Source organism: Stegodyphus dumicola, chromosome X2 (assembly GCF_044657685.1).
Source record: "Stegodyphus dumicola isolate Sdum_Otavi_A_Nest chromosome X2, ASM4465768v1".
NCBI lineage: Eukaryota > Metazoa > Arthropoda > Arachnida > Araneae > Eresidae > Stegodyphus > Stegodyphus dumicola.
Window position 1 is genome coordinate 155667319 of NC_140781.1, and position 27174 is coordinate 155694492.

At 31.2% G+C, this 27174-nt stretch overlaps 1 protein-coding gene across 4 annotated transcripts in view; it reads right to left on the reverse strand.

The window, feature by feature from the left end:
• IFT43 (intraflagellar transport 43) overlaps positions 1 to 27174 on the reverse strand; it is a 95462-nt gene that overhangs the window by 19528 nt on the left and 48760 nt on the right. For 3 of the 4 annotated variants that reach the window (XM_085810062.1, XM_085810061.1, XM_085810059.1), the window contains exons 5-7: positions 15248 to 15280; positions 9192 to 9268; positions 3561 to 3633 (exon numbers count right to left, since the gene is read on the reverse strand). In XM_085810062.1, coding sequence (XP_085666188.1) covers positions 3561 to 3633; positions 9192 to 9268; positions 15248 to 15280 — 183 coding nt within the window. The remainder of the gene's footprint in view (positions 1 to 3560; positions 3634 to 9191; positions 9269 to 15247; positions 15281 to 27174) is intronic. The other variant, XM_085810060.1, reaches the window with a different exon arrangement.

Sequence of the window (27174 nt, forward strand, 5' to 3'; positions counted from 1 at the left end):
TCAGTGTCTTTGGAAAAATCACTGTTTCTAGGAAGTGGTTGTGAGATTTTGGAGTTATAAGCTTCACATATCTAAAGACTTGTCACTTCATCTTTGAGTTTTAAACATGGTTTCAGCCTACTTATCGATATTCTTTTATCTGATACTACTCTATTAAAGAATTTTTCAAAACTTTAACTAAATATGGTCCAAGACAGGTTGGTTGAAAAGAAGTTAGTTGAGGAGAATTTATGTTATAAACATGAATGCATGTGACCAATTTGTTCAGTTCTTATGAATAAAAACTGTTTTTTCTTTTTTACATGGTTGTTGTTAGAGTTGGTTTTAGATTTTGGATGTGGCTTTGCAATTTTTTTTATAAAATCTAAATAGAAAAATCACTTGAAAATTTATTAAAAAATCCCCCAGCCAGAAAGATTGATGTGCTGTACAAACGGTCAACAGAACAACACAGATCTTCTTCAATGGCAGATCGAATGTCAAAAAGAATTAAAAGTAGAACATCAGCCCAAGAATTTGACGTCTGAAGGCTGGACTTGAGGCTACATTTCAAAGTTTGATGTTGGCATTCAATTAAACAATTAGATTGTGAGTGATAAAGCTGTGGTGGTACTAGTTTTGAGACCTAGGTATTTGCTCAAGGAGTGGAAGAGCTGGCTTTCAAACTATCGACCTTGGTCAGATGACAACTGTGGTATTCCAAATCTAGAAATCCAAGTTGTGGCAAGGGCATTTGTGATGAAATATGCAGTTTGGTTTTCCAAAGGAACAACTTCAATATACCGAGTGAATCGTTTGGTGATAGTAAGCAGATACCTAAAAGCTGTGTAAGAAGATAAAAACCAACAAATATTGATGTTAAGGGGCTTGAAACACTGATTTGGAACTCTGAATTTGGCAGCTGGAGCACGGGTATGTTTGTTAACTTTGGCTCATTGGCATGCCAAGAGTGCTCTGGTTGACAGTTGACAGTCTTTGTTTATGCCAGGACAAATAAAGCTTTTTATCAGTTTCACTGTCGCACGAATTACAGGATTGGGTAGGTTATGCATGCAGAAAAATATTCTTTCATGAAATTCTACAGGAATGTTTGTCTGGTTAACATTAGTGAAGGTATCACAGTAAATTTTCTTATTGCTACCTGGGGTACTATTTTGAAACTGGAATTTAATTTAACAATCTTGAAGTCTTCATCATCCTGGCAGTCTGCAATAAGCGTATAATCAAATGAACCTGGAGTAGCAATGATTTCAATGCTTAAAAGTCTGTCTGCTACGACTTTTCTTCCATGGAAATGTATCGAATATCTGCAGTCAATTCAGCAATGTACTGCTGGAATTTTATTCGAGAGGCTTTATCTAAATTCGACTGGAAGGCAAAAGTGATAGGTTTATGATCAGTGAAGACAGTATGATCATACTTCCAGAATGCGTTTAACCCTTACATGACGGTACACCTTTGTTTTGAAACTGTGCAGGACAGAGGGGAGTCGAAGGCAATTGTCATACGGTACGGGATTTTGCATTGCTAAGCCTAACTTTAGAAAGAAAAAAAAAAAAATCACACCCACCCACAAATTTTTTAGGTTCTAGCATTATAATTTTTGGTACCATTTTAGATTATTACTTGAGCATTTATACATGTTAAAATTAGCATTTAATAACTTTTTTTCATACGAAAATTTATTTAAAAAATTGCTTAGCTTGTAAAATAATTTTCAGAAGAGCTACACAAATTATTTCAAAGTTGTAATTGACAAAATTCTTTAATAAACTTTAAAATTAATAAAAAAAACACAATAAAGCTTATTTACAGTTGTAGAGACAGGCAATTTCAAAGCAGGAGAGATAAAGAATGAACAATGCCTTCGCCATGAATCAAACTACGGACCTGTGGAATACGCGCCAGCACCAAGCGTGCAGACCAACACACTATGAAGGCAGGAGAAATAATTTATATAATCCCCCCCTTTTAAAGGGTGACTGGGGTTTTTAGGGGACCCACTCGCCAAATCCTGGATGTGGAGAATCATCATTCACCACCCTTTTAGTTCGGGCGCCACCGCAACAACACTAGGTATTTTTGGAAACAGGCAAGATGAAATATGAGCAACGCCTTTGCCGGGAATCGAAATACGGACCTCTGGAATACACGCCCAGCGTGCAGACCACCACACTACGAAAGCATGCTAAGAAGGATGGAGAAATACCTTATACAGTAAGCCCACCAGTAGCCAAGCATTAAAGTTGCTGAACACTAGTAGATTGGCCTGAGGTTCGAATCCCACAAACAGGCTGGCTGCATGGGCGTTTCTATGGTTTTAGCCATGTGCAATGTGTATATGAGCCAGTTTCTCTTAAAACGTCCTCCACAAAGGCATCCATTACCTTAGTCAGATAGCCCTTGAGTCTCTGCCATAATCACATAAAACAAAACGATTTACTGTAAGAAGTAAAAAGTTTTAAAATGAAGAATGAGTGTGGTAAATCTTGAAGCACGGAAGAAAGGCAAAGCATACATGATCCACAAACATAATACTACTGCTACTTTTTTTCTTTGTTTTAGCACACTATGCACCTTCTTCGGGGTTTTTTTTCACCCTTTTCATTCATACACAGGATAGGAAAATGCCTACTAGATAACCGGCTAGATGCTGGTACAGATCTAACAGCAAACTGCTTTTCTTCTTGATAATTTCCGTATTTCTTGAAAATTTGTTCAGTCAGTTTCATTTTAAATTGGAGAAATGGTGTTTTAATGCCGTGTTTTTTATCAAAAAGAATGTTTGTGTTCATTATTGTTAAAGCCATCATCCAAAAAAAGAATTTTTTGCACCATTTAACTGATTTGCAATTAAGGGAACTTAAATCATAATTAAGATGTATTAATTATAATAATAAAAATTAAAGGAACTTGATAATGAGAAGTAAAAGAACAATATTTTACTTTTTATTTCTTTTAAGATCTGAAAAATAAAGGAGTTGCAGCTTCATAAAGGACAGATAGTTTTTACAAACAACATACAAAGCACTACAACACCATACAAAGAAAATTTCTATTTTTACGAATAAAACTTACAAAATTACTTTAAAATATAACATAAAATCCAAGATAATTTTGTTTTTAAATTTTTTCAAATTTGTTGCCATTCATACAAACCTAAAATGCTACAACACTAATGAATGTTCAGTTAGTAATATAATTGAGACTTTAGAACATAATTAGCTATCTAAATTGATGTCAACCAAGTGATACTGCTGTGGTCTAGCAAAACACATTTATCAATGCTATGCAATTAAAGGAATATTTTCCTTAGTTCAAAACAGCAAACATACATTTTCATTTGTTGCAAATGGTAAAATTACAAGCTACAGTATAAATGCCTACTAGATACAAAAGACAGATTAATGTTGCTATTTATTCTGACAATAAGTTTCTAGAATTATTAACTATGTTCTTTTGTTTAGTAAAAAAACTAATATTTCAGACAATGTCTCATAAACACTAGAATCAAATAAAAAAGAGATAATTATCAAACTGAGACAGAGTAATATACTTACCTGGGTGCTTTTGCAGCATCTGCTGAAAAAACTTCATCTTTCGCATCGTCTAAATCTGGTATGGCTGGAATACCTGTAAGTTACCACAGCAAAAGAACAGATGCACGTTTGAAACAGAATAATTAAACTTCAGATGCATTTTCTTACATGCAAATAGACTACAACAAAAGTATCTATTATAAAAATATTATCCATTAGGACATAGATTATTTATGCATGGTAAAGCATACTAGGGTTATCTACCTACAGGAAAGGATACTTTTCCAGAGGACTTTCTAAAGGAAACTGGTTTGTATAGGGTGCGGCAGCCTTCATTTTTTGCACCATTTAACTGATTTGCAATTAAGGGAACTTAAATCATAATTAAGATGTAGGATATTAAAAACACACCATAAGGCAGTAATTGTAATTTATTTATTACCTCTTGTGTCAATTAATAATTAAAGGTATGCCATTTACTAATGTGTAAGTCATTGTCCATTGCGTGGATTACTTTCTGAATATGATGCCTTGTCAAATGATGCCCCCTTTGCACACCACATTCATCTAGGCGGCGTTGGAAGCTTGCCATAACTCGGCGTAACGTATTCCCTGGGACATTGTCGACGGCAGTTCTGATGCGATCCTTCAAGTCAGGAATGGTGGCACAACGTGTTCAGAAAACTTCTTGCTTCAGGTGGCCCGAAAGGAAAATGTCTGCACATGAAAGATCAGGTGAGCAAGGCGACCAGGAAATGTCACCAAAACGGGAAATTACCTGGAAATGTCTGTCGCAATGGTTTGTCCATCGGAAACTTTCCCATGATATCCCAAGTTGAAAAGTTGCCGAAATAGATGCTGGGTAGCAATAACAGAGTAGTTATTCTTGAAATAACTTTCAACAGCAAATAGATGCTGGGCAGCAATAACAAAGTCTTGAAATTCTTGAAATAACCTTCAACAGCAAATAGATGCTGGGTAGCAATAACAGAGTAGTTATTCTTGAAATAACTTTCAACAGCAAAGGCACGATGCTGTACACTCCACCGATCCATATCACTGTCACACTTGAAATAGTAGCTCATTAGTACATGAATGCAGTTACAAGCTGGCATGCATTCATGCAGTACATCATTGTGCTACACAAGTCAAATTACGCTATGAATGCTACGCACCTTGTATTTTCATTACACATGGTGAAAACCACACAACACCCATGTAACCAGCCATTTGCCTGCCTTCAAACTACCAGTTTTAGCGGTGTTCATCACTCAGCCAGTGGTAAACAAAATGAAAACAATATTTTTTTACGATAAGTAGCAGATGACACAAATGGAATCTTAGATATTTCAAAGTGATGATTGCGCATGAACTTCCATTACTGATAGTAACTCATTTTCAGTTTGATTAGTATTGTTATGACTGATCAAAATCATACTTTTTTTTACTGAGTTAATATTTCGTCACGAGCATTACATTTTATATTATCAAAATTTATTTTAAAACACACCATATGCGCTGGTATAGAAACATATTGTAACTGATGTAATTAAGTTATAAATAAATAAAAAAAAAAAAAATTAAAAAAATAAAATAAAAAAAAAACATTTTGCGAGCACATATTTGTCTTAAGCACAAAAACCACAGCATAGGCACGCACCAAGGCTATAGTTACATGATAAACTTTGGTTTCTATCATAACAGGAGAGGAAGGGAACAAGGATACTTGGGAAGCCTGATTTATAGAGGCTTCAGGATGAAAAATGAAGACTATACTGCAGATCTGCTTAATGGGAACACCTTATAGTCTTTCCCCAATCATAATGCAAGCTAATTTTTTTTTTTAAAGTTCTGCAGCACATATATCTCATGCAATATTTAATTGTATGAATTTTTTTATTAAAGAACTATTTGACAAACAAAAACCATAAAACTCTTTTTTTTTTTTTTTTTTTTTTTTTTTTTTATTCAAATTTCAAGAGTATAGAGTGGAAAGCCTCATCACCACTACCACAGCTTAACATTAAATTGGTAAAAAGGAATGGTAGATTATTCTAAATAACTATAAAGAATGTTTATGGCTGACCTAAGAATGAAATACCGCTCCTTATACACTGTACTCCTGAGAACGTTTGCCTTTTTTTTTTAAAACAAAAACAGGACCTCCAAAAATTGGCTTTAGTAGTTTATCTACACCAATGCATTTGCTGCTCATGATATATGTCAAATGATTTCCACAATGAAAAAGTTCAAATTACTAAATTAAAGTTCAAAATTATTTTGAAAGATAAATTCAAAAAATTAAATTTTTTCAGAAACAAGCTGCTGGTGAAATTTGAATTTCTTTATGATCTGATTTCACATAAGAAGAAAACTCTCTGTTTAGAGGCGATTTATCTGTAATATAAAATGAACTTATTGATATGACAGCTCGCATATCATTGACAAACTGAAAACTAAATTACCTAAAATATCTTATGTTATAATTTTGCTCGATAGAACATATGGTGAGGAAAGAATAAGACAAACTGCATCAAACTACTTCAAAGTTTAGAGAAACAGCAAGAACAATTTTTGCAAATGTTTAATGCCACAGGGACTTGAAATGCTCAAAAACAATTTTGACACATAACTAAAAGAATAAACTACTTTAAAAATTTAAGTACATACTATTTTAATGTAATTGCAGCAATTACATAACAGCTGTAATTGCTGGCTGTGTTAATTCCCCACACTTTAATGAAGAATGCTTATACCTTGCAACATTTACCATTCTTATGATCCCAAAATGATTTTAGCTTCCTTGAAATTTAAATTTCTCAATTACACAAATGAATAAAAAAAATCAGCCATTCTTCCTGACTTCACAGTCTGAACAAATGTCTTAAAATACTTTACAGAAAAGAAGTTTCCAAGATGAGGTATCAAAAAATTTTCTTTATGGCTTACTGTATAGCAGAGAACATCTTATTGAATTTTTTTAGCTGCTTGAAAATGAGCCTTGTGAATGAACAAGTGAAGGGGGAAAGCTTTATTGTTTCCTGTAATAGATGGGAGAATAATAATTATTATTTTCTCCCAGATAACTTAACTTTTAGTTATTTGATATATTGTAGTTCAAAAGTCTGAATACCTGTTCTGCATAGAAAAGTTAACCTGCTAAAGTTAGTTCATCAAAGTTAAAAGTTAATTCACTTAAATCTTAAAAAAAATTAAACTTTGAAGAAATGCAGAAGGAAACTAGGATTACAGCAGAAGAAAAATATGGGACATCATTAGAGAAAGAAAGCCAAATATTTTAAATTATAAGCTAATATATATATAGCAAGTGATTAAAAATCTCCCGAGTGGTTAAAGGCAGTCATACTATTCAGGGGGTTAATTTGTGGCTTTATTAAATTTCAGTATTCTCCAGAAAATTTTAAAAAATTTTCCTAAATATTGACTGTCTAAATTAAAATAACTTTATCCTTAATATTTTTATATATATGATTTGCATAAAAATATTTGATTCCTTTATGATAAAAAAACTATATACATGATCATTATGAAAAATACAGAAATAAATGAATGAGAAAACATTACTTGCTACATAAAGATAAATAAACTCAACACTGAGTTTAACGAGGTTCATAAATGAGCAAAACTGACATTAATTTCATAGCTATTTTTACTACGAAGCACCTCAGACCAACAAAACCACAAATGTACTTGCACAACCTTTTACATTTTATTAAATATAAAAATATACTAAGAAACATTTAATAAATATGTTCAAGATTATATATTTAAAAAATTATATTCAAGATTACATTAAAAGAAAAAAAGGAAGCAACTGGTAAAAGTACTCTGTAAACCAACTTCTCTATTAATAGCTTGGAATATGATAAAAAATAAATTAATCTATTCACAAAATATTTAAAAATGCCAGGAAAATATTTTAAATGCCAGGATGCATATTTAAAAGCTAAAAGTATTAGCCTTACACAAAATTGCTTTTACTTCCTCATGAAGATTTATTAACTTATTTTTTAAAGAGAGGAAACTACTCCTGGAAAGAAATTAATAACTCTGGTTTTAAACACAAAATAGCCCTACCAGTGGCTATGTGGTTAAGACTGCTCAATGTTGGTAATTTGATATACTTTGGGTTCAAAACCAGGTGAATGAGCTGGCTGCATGTTATTTTTTGTGGTTTTTATCCTATGTTAAATGAATATAGGCCAGTTTCTCTCAAAATGTCCTCTACTAAGGCATTCCTCATAAGCAGATAGCCCTCATGGCTTTACATATTCAAATAACCTAAGTTGAACACAAAATAAGCAATCAATAATATATCCTTCACTATTTGCAACTGTCAAAACATTAAAAATTTATTTTGACAGAGATAAATAATGATATCCTGTTTGTGCAGTTCTTTGGATGCATACAGTCAACTTCTGATTGACCAGAGTAGTACAGGAAACAACAGCTATACTCAACTTAAAATCATGGTTAATTCGAAGGCAGTAAAAAAGCACAAGAAAGTGGAATAACTCATATTATAATTAACAGTAAAACATATTAACAATTTACCTGTACTTTCAGGCAGTTTAATCTGGAGAATCAGTTTATTAAGTTAATTAAATTAAATTGGTATTTAAAACAAAGAGAATGGACTGTAAATAAAGAAAAGATAAAAAAAAATGAAACAACTAAGTTACAAATAATGTTAAAGAATAGTATTTACAAGAGAACTTGATGTCATTACATTCAAAGATAAATTTAAAAAAAAAATAAAACACTTTTATCTTCACTGTTTAATGTTTATAAATGTGATACTTAAAATACTTCTCTTAATTTGGGCATGGCAGTTAAATCTTTCTCAGTCAGATGTATTTTAAATTTAAAATTTCACGTAAGGGAAATGGATGACCTTTCTTAAATCAGCAAAATCAAATTGCAGTTCAAAGAATTTTGATTTTTAATATCAGATATTTTACTTATGGCAAAATACTGAAAATGGAATCTGTAAAGAATGTCAAGGAAGCATAAAAGCCCAATATGTTTTCTATAAAAACGACTCTCATGTGAATGACATCATTCACTATTCAGTATTATCACACAAATTTTCTGTCACTTTTTTATTTTTTGCACAGTTTAGTTTTATGTTAGTGGTTTGTATTCATAATTCTTCCATCAATCAGTCAGTCAGCAACAACAACAACAACAACAACAACAAAAAAAAAAAAAAAAAAAAAAAAAAAAAAAAGACAGCTTAGTTAATATACCCAAAATTAATAAAGAGTTGACTGTATTCTGATTACATGAAATTTCAATGTCTAATCGAGAATACATACCACAGAGTTTGCAGCTGATTTCATGAGAAATAATCACCTAATAAATGGTATAATTGAGCAGAACTTTAACAAAATTTCCCCCCTTTCTATTTCATATCATTTTCACAAGGATAAAGGGCCATAATTTAAAAAAAAAAAAAAAAAAGGGGGGGGGTAGAAATTTACTAATATGGAGAAATAAAATAAAAAACTTAACTATAATATTCACAAGACTTCTACATGCATTTTTAAACACCCAATTAGAAAAACATGACATCACAAGCTGAGATAATGCCAAATTTCCCTTGTTGAATTTGAATTATGAAAAGCTTACTTTTGCTGGTAAGCTTACTCGTGATAAGCTTACTTGTGATTGTAGGGAAATCTACAACTTCATGTTTGGGACTGTCTCTGGAAGAAGAGAAAAAAAAAAAACAAAAAAAAAACTGCATAACGTGATTCTACTTTTACAAATTTTATTATTATTAAAGTTAGAATTACAAACATTTCCAAATTGCAAAATTACTAAAAGATTCATTTCATCAAGCATTAAAAAAGAACGCTAGTTCCTAATTAATAGTAAAAAACCAGCATTCCATTTGAGAGATATATCACAGTAACTAGCATAGTTTGATTATATATGCTAATTACAGTAGTATAGCTGAGGCATATGTGCTATTCATTAGAAGAGATATAGAATTGTAAACTAATAGATTCAATCAACAAAGACAATATAAATATGATTTATGAACAAAAACTATTTTCAGATAAGAATTGTATCATAATTCATGAGAATTACAAAATTTATGCAGCTGATCCTTGAAAAACATGGATTTGAACTGACTGCTTCATGTATAAGGATATTTTACAATAAAAACACAAGAATTCTTTAAGGATTCACAGCATCTTTTGGGGGGGGGGAATTAAGAAACAAATCATATAAACATTAAAAGAAAACATTTAAAAGTCAGATATGTCATTGGTGCATAAAATACATGTAAATATTACTTTATTTGAGCATTTACTGTCATACTATTGACACAAAATAATATTTTCTTTCCATACAGCCTTGGTCAGATAAAAGAGAAAGCAACAGTTGGGGCAATCTGGGCATAAGAAAATATAATTTGCTGTCAAATACTATAAACTATGAAAATTAAATTGACAAAATGATAACAACAATAAATTTATAATTTGCATACCAGCTCATGAAATTTATCACTAAATGAAATTCATCGCTTTTCATTGCTAAAATTTTTCAACATGTTTTTGGTTTACCATGAACAGGAAAAAATGTTATAACTTTTCCACAAGAGAATTTCATATTCTGAAAATGACCAAAATATGGAAATGTATATTTGAAAAGAAACTATCTGGAAATGCAATGTCAGCTGCTGCAAGTTGAAGAAACTACTGTATTTACTTCAATATCCACCTTTTTTCCTACTAATTTTACTGTTTGGAAAAAACCAAGAGGGAAAAAATATGTGGTGTATAATATTTCTGAAGAGATGGCTGAAATGATTAAGATAGAAAATTAAAAAAGCACACATAAAATGCACTGATATTACTATATGTCTTTCAAAGGACCTTTCTATTTCAATAACTTTTCTTTTTACTTACACAAAATACTTCCTCTTTGTGCATACATTTTACTTTGTTACTATAAACCAGAATTTCCTAAATACTATGCTGAAAAAAAAAATAGCGGGAAAAGTACATGAGATGGGAGAAATGTGCAAATAAATATAGTACTTGCATATTGTTCTAAATGCTGAACCATTTAGCAAACTGGTTCAGCAGTTCAAGTAGAAGTAAGTTTTAGAGAAGCTCACATTAACCCTTTGTTAAATTTATCTCTAATTTGCTAGCCCCGTGTTCTTTTTATTTGCTTGTTTACTTATTCCAAGAAAAATATGTCTTGCTTATCATAATCATACTTACCATACTAACAGCTTTGGTTTCTTTCGTTTATGTCTTGTTTTATCGTGTATTTGTGGAGTAGTTTTGATAATAAATTATTAAAATATAAGATGAAAATCCTAGTCCATCTCAACCTAAAGCAAAGGTTTATGCACAATGCACGGCAAGTGGTGCAAGGAAAAACTCAGATGAAATCTTAACAGGGATTCAAAGTAGAATTTGTGCTGCTATATTGCTGGTTGTAAAATGAGCTATGTGTCACAGAAGGTTTCAGTGCCAATGTTAGTTGAGTTTAGCAAGTGTAGCAAATAGTTGGTTTTTTTTTTCCACCAACATGTTTTAACTTCGAATACAGTTTGTTGCAATTGTAATCCAGGCTAAAGTCCAGTTTACACCTCTCTGAGCGACCTGCAGCAAGCCCCTAGATATGACTTCTTTGACAATGTAAACGCTCACTTTGTCCAATGCAGAAGAGATGAATCAGCGATTCTGTTTCTACTTCAAACCAGTTGAAAATCTATTCGGACAGTAACTCCGAGCAGTGTCCGCAGAGACATCATGCCCAGTTTCCTGTCATGTCAAAAGTGCTAAGATACAGCAATAATCTAACTATGGCATTTTTAATGCATATGCATCTTGAGAAGTATTATGGGATACTTCACTACCTGAATATTATGACCATTGTTTAGTAATACCTACATATAACATGGATATAACTGATGATCAGAACAAATTTAGGTTTTTGATGTAGAAAAAACACGGAAGAAAATTCAGTTTGGGTATCTGATTCAAAATATTTATTTTAAACATATATTTCTGAACTTTATTTAATCAAAAAACAAATTATATGTTCTTCAACTACCCAATAAAATACAGTTTCCAATTAAAAAAATAAATAAAAAGGCAAACATTTCATTTTGCTGATATAAATTTCAAAAAACCAGTTTTTACTCATGGTCAATTACACCTAATAAAACAATCTAAAATTTTGAAATTTTGTTTACAGACTTTCCTTTCCAATTGAACAACAAATTAAGATTTTATTTACAAACAATCAGTGGGAAGTATAAAAATAAAAATCACCAGCAGAAAGTATATAAGGTTATTATTAGCATGTTAAAATTCGAGGGTGTTGGAGAGTTCAGGCAAAAGGTTAATAATTTTCACTCAACCTGATATACAGAAAATGGTCTCAAACACTTCTGGAATAAATATGCTGATTGGGCATTTTGGCACTCAAAATAAATATTGCAGAAAACTGTAGGAGTCACATGTCCCCAGAAACTAAATTGCTATTTGCATTTTAATTTTGCTGGCAGAGCATCTCGAAAAAACTTTTGTCCCCTGAATAACTGCCGTCACCATTTCCAAAAAAGTTTCAAACTATCCTTCACCCATTCTGATGAAAGTTTTTAACTTTGGATATCCTCACCACAAAGTTCATTTAAAAGTTGATTTACTGCTCCCAGTTCATTACAGTGAGCTACCCAGTCCCGTATCGATTTTCTTTTCTTCTTTTTTCTCCCAGAACAAAAATCAATTCATTGGAAACTACTTCGCAAACTTCAAGCACTGTAACTGCCATGTAGGTATCCATTTTGCAAACAAATGGAGGAAAGTTGTCATTCTGGCTCTGATTGGTGTAAACAATCTATTAGATTGCAGGTCTATTCACATGGTTTGAGACGCCATTACGTGGGGCTCGCCGAAAGTCAATCAGAGAAATGTAAACTCAACTGTAGCTAGGCAGTGAGTTGCTACATCAACTAACAGATGAGAAGCTGAAGCATTTATTTCATACTATTTTTAGTTGTAATATAACAAGCAGTGAAAAATAAAATTCTGAGTTAGATTTTATCCTTGAGGTTTACTTTGTATTTTCTAATAAGCATCAAGAGAGGTGATAACTTGCTGACTACTAGAGTTAACTTTTAGAGATTAACCTTTAGGGTTCATAATACATAGTTTTAGTTAAAGTAGACATCTTTAGATGAACATTAGTGTTCTTCCTGAGAATCAAGGTCTCATTTGGTTTCATTTAAGTTCCTTCAAATGCATTATAAAAAATTATATGTGCTGGGAAATGGCATCTACTTCCAATAACTTCATTGTTAAGTATCAAATTGTCTAACATCAATATGATGGGATAAAGTCACACTGCTTAGTTTTGCATTCAAGATGTCAATCACTCAGCCTTAAAATATTCTTGGAACAGTGGTCTCAAACTGCATGCAGGCTGAATGCACAAACTAAAAGCAGCTAATGAGCTGATATTTTTTAACAAAATAAAAGCAAAACAAAACAAAATTTCTGCTACTAAAGCTTCAATTTTCATTTATTTAATATTTAACAAAATATACATAAAGAGTAATAATGATGACATAAAGGAAAAGAAAAACCAATTTATATTTATCTACTGTCTGAAACCTGAAGATTGGTATCTAAAAGAAATTTCCATTGGTTACACTTTGTAATTTGAATGTATTCATAGCTAAATATGAAATTTTCAGTCAGACATTTATTTCAAATAATTCTAATATGTTGAATTAACTTTTAAATAATTTAAACTAAAAATAAACAAATTATGAAATCTTTCAAAGTAAGGCAAAACTTGAAAATATAAATAATGCAAGTCATTCTTTTATTTGCTAAATTTTTCTATGATGTAAACAGGAAAAATGTATATACCTGTATGTAAATTATTATAAACTTTATTTCTAACTATGATTTTCAGTTGCATCTTATGCCATTTTAATTTTGATTACCCCATTCCCATTATTAAAATATTGAAATGAATATTTTATGAACAAGTAGACTTAAAAATATCATACTGTTTGCCTTGTATATATCATCAAGATGTTTCAATGAAAGCAAGTGCTCTTTTAGCCATGAAATAATAACAACTAGCTGAAACAGTATGCAACTTTGATCATTTAACCCCTTCGCGCCGACTGTCACGTCTACGTGCCAAGAACGAACACACTCACTTCCCAGCCGACACGCAGGCGTGCCAGAGCGTTTTCCCGTTCAGCCCCGACTGTCACGTATTTGTGCCAGTGACCTGGAACGTTTTAAAAACTATAATTTCTGCCACAAGATGGCACTGTATGTCCATATGGTTTCAGATACATGTACATTAGACTTTCTACTCGAAATGAGAGAAGCATGACTCACATACACGTGTTTTTGATTATATAAACAAAAGGGGAAATAAATGTTTCCGAATGGCGTGATTTATGACGTCTCTTTAAATTCGCACATGGTAGTTGTTTATTCTAAGTAGAGAAGTTTTATTTTCGCTAAAACGTTGGGTATTTTGGTTTGCAGTTTAGTTTTTAGAAAATAATTAGATCTTGTTAGACGTGAATTCTTTCTGTTTTTACCGTTGCAATGTCGAAGCGTCGAAAATGTTTAACAGAGCATGAAATAGCAGAAATGATGCAAAATATTTCAGATATTAATTCTGAAACAGATTCTGATAGTAGTGGTAGTGATACTATGATATATTCTGATCATAAAGAATCTGGCGAATCTAATGATGATAAGGAAATTTCGGACATCTGTATGCCACGTACGTCGGCAAACAGATGTCCAAAATGTCCTTATCATCATTAATCCTTAATTAATTAATGTCCTCATCATCAATGTCGTTATTACAAGTGCAAGGAATGTAACGTAGGACTGTGTGTAGATCCGTTTTCAAATTTTTCATATGAAAAGAGAATTTTAAGTAATATATAATTTGTTTTCAGATGTATAATGTTAAAAGTCATAAAATGGTGAGTAATGAAAATAAAATGTGTAAAATATGCATTTAAACAAGAAATAAGGTAATTAAAGTATATATAAAAATATCTATAAAGCAAAGCCGTTTAAATACTCTATAGAGCATTATTAAACGATGTGTTGATACTTCGGAAATTTCATGGATTTAGGCTTAATAGCAACAAAAACCCCGGCCCTACACAGACGCTCGCGTAAGACACTGCCGGCCTCTGCGATAAGCGCGCGTTTGTGCTACCCGGCACAAAGGGGATAAATAATATTATGACAGCAAAACTGGCAAGCACACACCAGAAAGTGTTAAGTTGACAGAACAATAAACAACTCAAGATTTGGGTTGTCCAGACTTTTTTTTAAATTTCTGGTGAATTTGTATGATGACAAATGTGATTCTGCAGTTTCATGTAGGGTATGCGCCAGTTCCTTAAAATTTCCCTCAAACAAATATCTGGAATAAAATCATCATTATTTTTGCACCTTGTAAAAACTGGACATGATGCCTCTATTTCTAGTTGTGTTTGGCTAAAATCTAATACATTTAACATAACAGCTTCGCAGCTACGCATTCTGTCAACATAGTTTAAAACAATTAGCCTAGAAATCATAACTTATCATCACACATCACAATTAGAATAAACTCCAAGCAAAAATATTTTAGTATTAGCTATTTAACAAGTATCTTACTTGAATTGCTTAGAACTTCTTCGCAGCCAGCGTCTGAAATATAAAATGCCCACATTTAGCTTCCAGTAAATGACATCAATCACTGAATACCAAAAATAAAAATAGTTATTTATTTAAAATATACAACAAGGCTGTTTTTCAATAAATTTTCTAAAGCACTTGGAATGAATTAAAAAATGTTTTAACCCTCTAAGCAGTATGACTGCTTTTATTCAATCATGCAATTTGTGGTCACTTTATACATATCACTTTCTTATATAAAATATTTGGCTATCTTTTCTTTTTTAATGATCTAGATATCTCCCTAATGAATGAAAGATTATGAAAACAGAAAGTCAAGTAAATTATTTCACAAATCCAGTTTAAAAATACTGCACAAATACTGTTCTTCAAAACCAGCTCTGAAAATGCTTACCATTCAGAAAGTTAATATAACAGTACAAAGTCCAAGATCCCGACTTGTTGGGACAATTTCAGATATTTATGGATATTAGATCATCAGTTTAAATCTAGTAAGATCACATGTAGGAATTATAAAACTGATACAAAATAGTTGACTTACAAAGTAATGAAACATTTAACACCTTCAGGGAATCAAAATTTACAAAAAAAGCTCAATCTGTTTTTTGTTTGCTTTATTAAACATTTCTTTCAATGTAAGCAGTTTAAGTTGCTTCATTTTTTGTGATAATTCCTTCTATGGATAGACATAATTTCTCGTTGAGTTACAAAGTTCCATTGTATAAGTGCTATAATTGCTGTGTCGAGAATTCCCACTAAATTATCAATTGAAATTTTTTAATTTTCAACAACCTCTCTGTCATTTTTGGTTTGTCACCATTTGTTAATTGATTGATAACCGGAGCATTCTCATCTGAATGAATATATTCTGTTAATCATCTTCATTTATTACCATTGCTGGTTTTCATTACTGGAAGAAATATGAAAAACAGATTTACTACACTGTAAGTGTCAACACCTAGTATGTCCTTATTCTTTTGAAAATGTGAAAGATTACTCTTTCTAAAATAAATTATTTGCAAACAGAATATTCGTTGAAAATGAAATAGACTTCAACCTTTGGATAAAGCGATGGTTTTAGACGAAATTTCTACCTATGAAGAGAAATTGACATATAATTGATTCTTCATGAACATTTAAAACTGTTCTCAAAAATACTTTTGATGATTGCATGTATAGGTCACAGATTTCTTTTTCTCTGCTAACATAAATAAAAGCCAATTTTACAAAGAAAAATTCTCATTAAAGATATACCTCCTTTGCCTGATAGTCCAATGTAATATTTGTTAAAGTTAAATGATGAAATGCAACCAATGTATCTCGGATTCTCTTTTTTTTATTATAATAATAAAATTATTGAAAAAAGCAGCTTTAAAGCTCTGTTATTGTTATGTAAAGTTTTATTATTGCTGTAAGTTCATCTCAAAATCTAACTGTATTGAATCTCATTCTGATCATCTAATGGTAATAAATATTATTATTATTATTTCATTAAATTAATTATTACCATCATTTTGTTAATGAAAATATGTTATTAAAAATCGCATTTCAGCCTGCAGACTTACAAAGCTAGTTCGTATTTATTATATTTTGTAAAATTTTGTTCTTGTTTTCTAATTTCTAATATGAAAACACGCAAATGTAAATGAAGAGTGAAAACAGAGTTAAAAAATTCACAAATTATTTACGAGATTGATCAGAAATAGCGAGTGAAATATAAGCATTGCATACATTTTGTTCTAAATAAATAGTGCACTGGATATGCATCCAGTACTGCATATTTATTTATACACTACTTATTTAGAACTTCATTTAAATGAAAGCAAAATAATCATCGAAAAAAATCGCAAATCTAGCAACCCATCTACTATGGGACAGCATCCGACAAACATGTAAATTTTACTGCATCCATGGAGGGGGACTAACGACTTTTCTCATTAGGAAAATGTCAAAGAGGGGGCAAAACTGTTTCGGTTCGCGCCGGTCTGAAGGCTATATTATGAGAATTTCAGCCCGGTTTTAGAAGGTTAAGACAACTCCATTACAATTCTCAATTTTTTATAAATATGAAATAAATAACTGGGAAAGATAATATTATTGCAGATTCAAGGTCTAGAACCAAATTAGTTTTAGACATAATTTATGACAAAATTGTGGATGAATAAATCAATAATCAAGAATTAAAATAATTACTAAATAGTAGCAAAAATTTAAATCTTAAACAATACACACTACGCTCTGGAAAAATAATCTGGTGTGGCGTTTCAACTCCAAATAGTCGACTGTTCATACTACAACCATTTCGAATGAAATGTTTTCCACAAAATACATGATTTGAACCATCCTGGCATCAAAACATCAGTGAAACAAGTAACATAAAGGTTCATTTGGAAACAGAATAATGCTTAACATACACCAATCATTTCATTTTTCTGGATGGAAGTTATTCTGATGGAAAATATTACCACAGAAACAATCATTAAAGCATTTTATGGAAATTGGATTTGTCACTTTGGTGTTCCATACAGCGTGATTACAATCAGGAGAAATCAGCTCGGATCAGAGCTTTTCAGAAGTTTAGGTATTATTTGCAAAATTAAAATGCAAACACCTTCATACCATACACAATGCAGTGGAAAAACTGAAAGACAACACAGAGCATTAAAAGTAGCCATTAGAGCTCACAATTCAGTCAAATGGAATGAAACTTTACCAACTATGATCCTTAGTGTATACACACATCTCTATGTGACGATACCAATTGCTCCACTGCAGAAATGGTTTATGATAAATCACTGAAGCTACCAGAATTCTTCCAAGAATGCAAAACCAAATTAGAACCAGATACCTTCACTAGCGAACTGCAAAAACAAATGGAAATATTAAAACCATTAAAAGCCAATGTAAAAGAAGACACAAATTATTTTTCCATAAGAATTTAGAATCATGTTCACGTGTATTTGTTAGAGTGGACTGTGTCAAGGAAACATTAGTATCTCCTTATGAAGGACCTTTTCCTGCTATTGCGAGAAATGGCAAGTATGATATAGTGAGAATTAAGGGAAAGGACTTCAATGTTTCTGTTGATCTATTAAAAAAAGCTTATTTGTAAGCCTCAGGCGAAGATTATTTTCAAAACCTAAGAAATAAAGAGAAACCAAACACCCCATTAAACAAACCTAAAAATGGGGGGGGGGGAAAAAAAAAAAGATGATTAAAATTTAAAACAACACATAGTGGGACAAGAATTACTTTTCCAGCATGTTATAAAGATTACATGAACATTTAATTTTCTATATTAATTTTTTATTTAATGACTACATATTTTATAAAAAGCATTGATGTACTTTATAGCAATGTAAGCATTCAAGTGATATTAACAACTATTTTTTCCCTCGCAACTTTGTTGCTCGCAACTTTGTTGTCTCGCAACTTTGTTGTCTCGCAACTTTGTTGCTTAGAAGAAGAGAACCTATACAAACCATAATATAATCTTTGTTTTTACAACTTTGAGTAGATTGCAAATGGCACGAGAAAAAATATATTAGAATATAATGTTTTTAAAGATTGATGTCTTAAAAAATAATCAATAATTTTCTTTAAAATATATTACTGAAAAATTATTTTTAAACAGAAAAATAATATTTTTGTGATGTAGCAACTCCTACAGTTCCATCAAATTCTCCCTTATTTTTGACAAAGAAAGTTTAGCAACATGTATTTCCTTTTTTATGTTATTTCATTGCATGATTTAAAAGCAGTTTATTGAGCTTAGAAATTTTGTTCAATTTTGGTGGTGAGTAATATTTTAACATTATATGACATTGTTCTGATTTTTTTCAAGTGAAAATAGATCGATATGTACATGGACAAAGTCAACGGAGTGCGCAATGCCGAGTTTGTGCAATTCTCCGATGTTTTTTTAAGTGAAAATAGATCGATGTGTACATGGACACCGAATCTGTGCAATTCTTTGACTTGTTATTTTGGTTTTGTGTAGCGGCCATTTTGAAATTGTACCTTGCTCGCCAATTTTTGCCAAAGGGCACCCTGAAATATATTTTTACCTTGATAACATTAAGAGAATGCTAACATTAAATAATGAGAAAAATATCCTCAAAAATAGTAATTAAATTTAATATAAAAATATCAAAAATATGTAAATAAGTATTTTCACAGCACTTTAATGACCTGTTCATAATGTCTATAATGCAAAAGTTCATTTATGAAGTATTCACAACTTCTGTAGAAATTATTTGACTGATGCTGTAACCCTAATCTTAACATTCAGAAGGCATCCCTCATTGGAAGAGAAAATACCAATGTAAAATTTTAAATTATTTAAAAAAGCAACCTTACTTTATCATAGATGTTTCCAGGATAATTTTTTTTTTTTTAAGGAAAAGAAAAAAAAAATCTTTTCTGGAGAATTTTTCTAGTTATTTAAGAAAGACTTGCTTCCAATTGCCCTCAAAATCAACAGTAACTCAGAACCTATATCATTAAGATTCCTATTTTGCCCAATTTTAAATGGTTGACTGAAATTGACACCAGGATGTTTGACAACCTAACCCCTCACCTGACAACATTTCTTTGTCATACAGCATTTTTTATAATCTAACTTGACCTTATATGGCAAATTTATCGTTTATTTGCAATTTTATTTTCAAAAAATTATTCTATTTTAGTTTGCATTAACTGAATTGTCAATCATAATAACCGATCCATTTCTTATGTTTTGTATACAAATGGGTGGAACTTTAGCAAACTGATAACAATATGCAAATGATAACTTAACTGCAATCACATTAAAGCAGCACCTACTGCACTTTCTTCAGACTGCATTCTTTACATCCATCACATCATATCGTACTGGAATTTGCAGAAGCTTCATCTTTCATAACTTGCAATTTTTTCTTTATAGATATTGGCAAATTCTTTGTTACCCACATAAAATGTGCTAAAGCACATACTGGTAAGCAGCTTTCCAAGTTCTTTTGTGTAATGCCTGAATAGCTTATTTTCATAAAAGAATGATGGACATGCAGACAAATAGCAGTATTTATTGCTGCTCATGCAATCAATAGAGTTCATAGAGTGAGTTCCCTAATGGTTATTCTTGCAGCTTGCCTTGTTCAATAAAAGAGCTAAAGTAGGATACATTTCATAATTTGGTAAACCTCCTATATGAGGAATGAGGTATTAAAACACAACTTTTTATACAACTTTCAATTTGATTTTTTGTTTGCATTTTAGCAACAGACAGCAAAATTAAGCAATATGCCTGCATCATGTTTTGTACAAAGCTTAAGAAATCTGCTATAAAGCTCTTGAAATGCTTCCTAAAGCTCATGGTAGTGATTTTTTAAACTGCACAACAGCTTTTGAATGGAAGATCTTGTTACAAGACCAATTAAATTTCATTTGAAGAGCGTGAGCTTCAAGTTAATTAAACATAAAGAAACAGCAGGTATTTAAAACGTCATTCATAAAAAAACATTACTTAACAATTTATGAACTTACAGATACAGTCACTTATGGAATCTGCCTGGAGATTTCTGAACAGAAAGCTTGAATAAATTCTGCACTGCTATGAAATTCATTCCTTGACGCTTAACAAATATCAAAAGCTACAAAGTACGAATTTGTTTGTTTCATGATGAGGCTAACAAGGATGCAAATTTCATTTTAATACCATGATATGAAACAATTAGATTTATAACAAAGCAGATTGTCATCTGTTACTAACATCAGATTCAACTGCTACTGGTCTAGGGAAACTGCATCAATAAAATGTTACATGGAAGAACTCAGCATGGCTAACAGTACCATTACTACTATGGAACAATTATTTCAATAAAATATACATCTACAAGATGCAGAGTCATTAAAATAAAAAAGTCATGAAGTCTTAATCATAGAGTTTGATGAAAGCTAGTTCTTGAGAAGAAAAAATAACAGCAGCATTCTACCCCTCAATGAATTTTTGGCAGTATTTGATGGGAAATTAAAGATACCCTCTTATTACAGAGCTCAGGCAAAAAGCCACAGTTCTGTTAAATATAATCAAGAAAGGAACAACCATTTATTCTAATGCCTGGCCACATAAAACACAAATTCCAGAAAATTGGTTTTACGCTTTTCAAAGTGAACCACAATTTGTCTATCCACATTCTGTAATTAGTACACAAAATGTCAAGCATGCATGGAATTCTTCAAAATGGTGGGACAAGAAATGCCAAAGTACAAGAAGACATATTTGAAATCATACTTTGCAAAATTCATGTAGTAGCAAAAAAGTTGTAGCTCAGGATTTAAAAAAAAAAAAAAAAAAAACCTTCAAAGCTATTTTAGAAGTAATTGGCCAAATGAAATGATGGAAAAAAAACATTAAAAAAAATTGATGAAATGGAAAAAATTAAAACCAGTACAGTAAATTTCATTGCAAGCAATTTTCAATGCTAATCAATCCTTAAACTCTGTTGTTTTTTACATTAAGAAAATAAGATCAATAGTAAATGCAAAGAAATTTGAGCAGAAGTAATAAGAATCGTGCGACATCAAAACCTTCAAAGCTTATTTCCAAGGAATGGCTAAAAAAATCAATTTTTTCTCCCTTCTGCTTCAGCCTGCAACATATTTTTTTTTTTTAAAAAAGTGTAAGTAAAAGCACTCATTTAATATTTTTTTTATAATTCTAGCTTTAAAAGAGAGCAAAGAGCTTTTATAACCTGGATATTTCAAAACTTTATAACTGATATTTATATTAGATGCTGAAATTTTAAATCAAAAAGTCAAACAATTTTCATAAATTTGCCAAACTTTCAGAAAATAAGTTAAAAATTTCATACAGATTACATTTAAAAGACTTTTTTCTGCTCTATCTGAAGGTGCAAATGGTCAAATTCTGACATTTTTAGTTTGTTCATTATATATTAAATTTAAAAAAATTAAATACAATTTTGGAAAAATTAAACTTTTGACCACAACGAAAAATACCATGAGTGAACTAAATAAAAGCTTATTAAAATAACGCAAACAGCTTTCTATTGTAAATGATTAATTGAAATTCAAAAGGAATAAATGATTTTTTTTTCCAGCTGAATTCCATCAAAGTTTACCAACTATGAAATTCCATATAATGTTTTCAATAGTTTATGCTAAGGATAATACACCATCTCTTCTCTGACTTCTCCAATGCCCTCCTAGTATTATACTACTATACCTTCCCAGTTATAACTCAGCTCTTCAGTACACTAAGCTAGTTTGACATATCAACTGCATAACTTAATCTTCATGTTAGTTTTGCATTTGATGTTAAATATCATTTAATTGAACATTAATCACGGAAAGGAACAGCCTTTTTTCTGGTTTAATATTTTCAATTGCTTCTGATTATCCACACCCCTACTGAAAGGTTGCAAACTCGTCGGTGACTTTTGAGAACATTCATGAACTAGTTGGTGACTAATTTTTCATCAAGCATATACATGAAAGGCAACAGCCATTTTCAAAATAGTGGTGAAATAAGAATTTTACACAGGAGCAAATAAAATTTAAAAAGGAAGAAATACTTTTTTCAAAAAATCCTGATTATTACTATTATTTTGCACTGTTGTTCTTCCCGTGTACACAGCGATCTATTTTTGCTTAAAAAGGCAATCAGATAATTGCATGAATTTGACATCTGCACAACTTCAACACTGCCCACAGGCCAAAACATATGTTACACAAGTAAAATATAAAAAAAAAATATGATGGCTTTGCTCTTTGCGAACCAGCAACCTTTAATTAATTTTCTGCAATTCAGGATCGTCCCCTAACCCAGTACCTTCTAGAATATTCGCACCTATTACATAACCTCTTCATATGAATGCTGCGTCGTAAGTTTTTCTACATTTTTCTAGAAGCTACTCTGTTACATAACCTTTCATATAAATGCTGCGTCATAAGTTCTCCTACACAGATGTCTTCTCGCCTTCGTCCTGCTAACGCTTCCGCTGTGCTCCTCTTTCTTTGTTAGAACGTTATGACGTATTAAAGTTTAAAGTCAGTCGTATCTAATAGTTCAATTACTGAATAAGTTCTTTGATTAAATTCATCTGGAAAAAGTTACATCTGCTGTAAATTAAAATAAAGATATGCTTGCTGTTAAAGTGAAAAGTCCTGAGTCGTCATTTTTCTCCATGCTTCAATCATCCCAGCTTCGTCAACCATCTGCCAGAACGTGTAATGGAATAGCCTCACCATTCGCCCACGATGTGTTGGAATAACTGAAAACATTACAGTTATTAATTAGTCGGTAGGATATTTCCTCTACGTTGGAAAAAAGCTCCTGGATTTATTTCTAACGCGCTTCTAAATTCAACAGTGGGTCAAGGACAGTGTGTGATCATCTGATGCTTTTGCTTCTTTTCCGGCGATTATTAAGTGCTTTCCCTCGTCTCCAAAGTTATGCGTTTTATCAAGTGCTTCTAAAGTGATTGATTTTAGTGTTCAAATTGATGTGTATGCGAACTCTTAAATTCAAGATTTTGTGATTGGAATGCTAACACGCTCAAAAACGGCAAAAATGTCAACTGATAAGCAAGAATCCGTAGCTATTGTGGATACAGTGAAATTTCAATTCCCTATTTTTGACGGCACATGTACAAATTTTCCAATAGACAAATATCTTCTATTGTTTGAAGAGAAATGTGCCACAAAGAACATTCCAGAAAAGGAAAAGAAATTTGTTTTCTCAGAGTGTATTAGAGGAGAGGCTTTAGCCCTCTATTTACGTGATTGTTTAGATAAAGACTGGAACAACATCAAGGATATTTTCGAGACATACTTCACAACATCGGAATCTGTTACTTTTAGTGATTTTGTGTCTTTAAAATACGAGAAATTTAATAATATTGATGTTTATTTTCATAATAAGTTGAAATTAGGAGCCAGCTTGAAACTAACAGATTCCACAATGGTGGAAGCACTTACGGAAGGACTTCCTGAGTCTCAAAGAATGCTGTTAACAGTGCAAAAAATAGACACACCGAAAGACTGGATTACTCTTGCTAGGAAACTGTTTCCAGTTCAGATGCCGTTGGATGGTCTAGGAAATAGTAATTACCAATTTGTTTCTCCAAGACAAACTGTTCCGAGGTGCTATTATCCCAGACCAGTGCAAGCCACTCCTTATCAAAGTTTTCATAGTATGAGACCTTTTAATTATCAACAAGTGCAATACCGACCTCTACAGTATGTGTATCGGCCAATTCGATATCCACAATTACCTGCTATTAACTCTAACACGGTTCCTAAAAAGAGAAGTTAAAAAATGATATTACTTTAAAGTGAATGTCCAAATTGGACAGGAAAAAATTCCCAGTATTATTGATACGGGATCGCAAATTAACGTTTTACCGTTAAAAATTTTTAACAAAATTGGTGATAAATTTAGAGAAATTTCAGTGAAATCCCATGATAAAATATTTTCAATATCTAGTCAAGTTCATAGAGAGAAAATAATCAAAGTAAAGTGTAAAGTAGGTAAAATAGAAAATAATGTGATATTTTATGTAGTAGATTCAAATTTGAATAATTTATTGTTTTCATCACCATGTGTTTCATTATTTAAATTACAATTGAATTTTTATAAGTATGAAGTGTATCAGCTTGGAAAACAGGTAAGTAAAAATGTTAAAGTAGACAAGTTTTTCCAAAATAATTATGTATGTAAAAATGACATCAGTGCTGAACAATCTAGTAAATATTTTGATAACAGCGAAAATTTTGTATGTAAAAATGATCTTAGTACTAAAAATTGTGGTAATTATTTTGAAAATAGCAAAAATTCTGATAGTAAATTACAGAAATTGTTGAATGATTATAATCATATATTTGCAAAAAATAAATATGATGTTGGTTGTATAAGTGTTGAACCTCCCAGAGTTATATTAACTTCTGAATTACCAATAGCCTATAGACCACATAGAGCATCTCCTAAAGATAATAGTGAAATTAAAAAACAAACAGATGAATTGCTAAAAGCTGGAATTTTTAAACCTTCTTATAGTCCTTATGCTGCTCCTGTAACTTTAGCTTATAAGCGAGACGAGCAGTCCAGAAGCAGATTGTGTATTGATTTCAGGAAGCTTAACCAAATTACTAAAACTGATTCTGAACCTATTCCTAGAATTGATGCTGTTTTAGATTAATTAACAAATGCAAAAATCTTTTCTACATTGGATTTGGCATCAGGCTATTGGCATATAAAATTAAATGAAAAGGATACTGAAAAATTGGCATTTACTACAAATTTTCAACTGTATGAGTTTACTAGATTACCTTTTGGTTGGAAAAATTTCCCCAGCTGTTTTCCAACGAGCTGTTAGACAAATTTTAAACAAATATCAGATTCAATTTGCTTTAAATTATTTTGATGATATTATAGTATTCTCTCAAAATTTTGGTGAACATTTAAATCATCTTAAAATAATATTTGATATATGTGAGAAAGAGAATATAAAATTAAGACAATCTAAATGTAATTTTGCTAAAGAAAAAATAAATTTTCTAGGATATGAAATTCAAGCAGGTAATTACCAGCCCAGTAATGCAAATATAGAGGTTATTAAGAAATTGCAACCCCCTAAAAATATCAAAGGATTACAAAGATTTTTAGGAAGTATTAATGTTTATCATAAATTTATTCAAAATTATGCTAAAATTAGAGCCTCATTAACTAATTTACTTAAGAAAGATACTCCTTATAATTGAACTGATGAATGTCAAAAAGCTTTTCAAAAATTAAAAGATGCATTGATTTCTAGACCTATTTTAACTTTGTTTAATCCTAAATATCCCTGTCATGTATTTGTTGATGCGTCCAAAGAAGCTGTTGGTGCTGTTTTAAAACAAGAACATCCTGATGGTAGTTTACATCCAATTGCTTTTCATTCTAGAAAATTAAGATCTTATGAATAAAATTATGCCATTACTGAGCTGGAATGTTTATCTATTATTGATGCAATTGATAAATTTTATTATTACTTACATGGTAACCATTTTACTGTACGTACTAATCATGCTGCTTTAGTTTGGCTTAAAAATATAAAACACCCTACAGGTCGTCTATTTAGGTGGTCTTTAAAATTATCTATATATGATTTTGATATAAAATATAAAAAAGGATCTACTAATGTTGAAGCTGACATGCTCTCTAGAAATCCTATGTGTCAACATTTAAGATTGCAAGTTAATTTATTATCATTAGAAGAAATAAAAGAATATTAAAATTTAGATAATGTTTGTAATATATATTCATGTATAGGAAAATGAATGATGTCTTAACTATTAAAAACAGGGATTGTACAAAATTGTGATATCAGGTTCAATGTTTCTTCTAACCTTCTTCGGGAACATACAAGGACCTGACTAGGAACAGAGAGCTTACTAAAGCTATGTTCACTAATTGTAGTAAGTAGACAGGATACAGACGAAGGGTATACAAAACCCTTTATTTTTCTCTATAGACAATGACTTCCGTACTTCGGAATACAATGACCCTCCACTCGGGGTCTAACGTAAAAAAGTATAAAAATAAAACTAAACTCTAATTTAACTTTAGAATAATACACGTGGAAGATTGGCCTTATAATAACAGGAAGCGTATGTAGCACAGAGACTGTGAACACTACAATACGTTTAATTTATCAAGAGGATTAAAACCTCTGGCCTGGAAGGCGAACAGCAACTGCGTAACTTCTAAGGTAAGCAAGCGGCCTGCGTTGACTTACTGCTTCCTCTCTCTCGCTTGGCAAAAAGGCCACACTTAAATACTTGGCGTTCGCCAGACAAACTTTGCATAAAATCCTTAACGCTTATAATTCTGGCCGGAAGTAGAAAATAAGAAGTGATAGTAA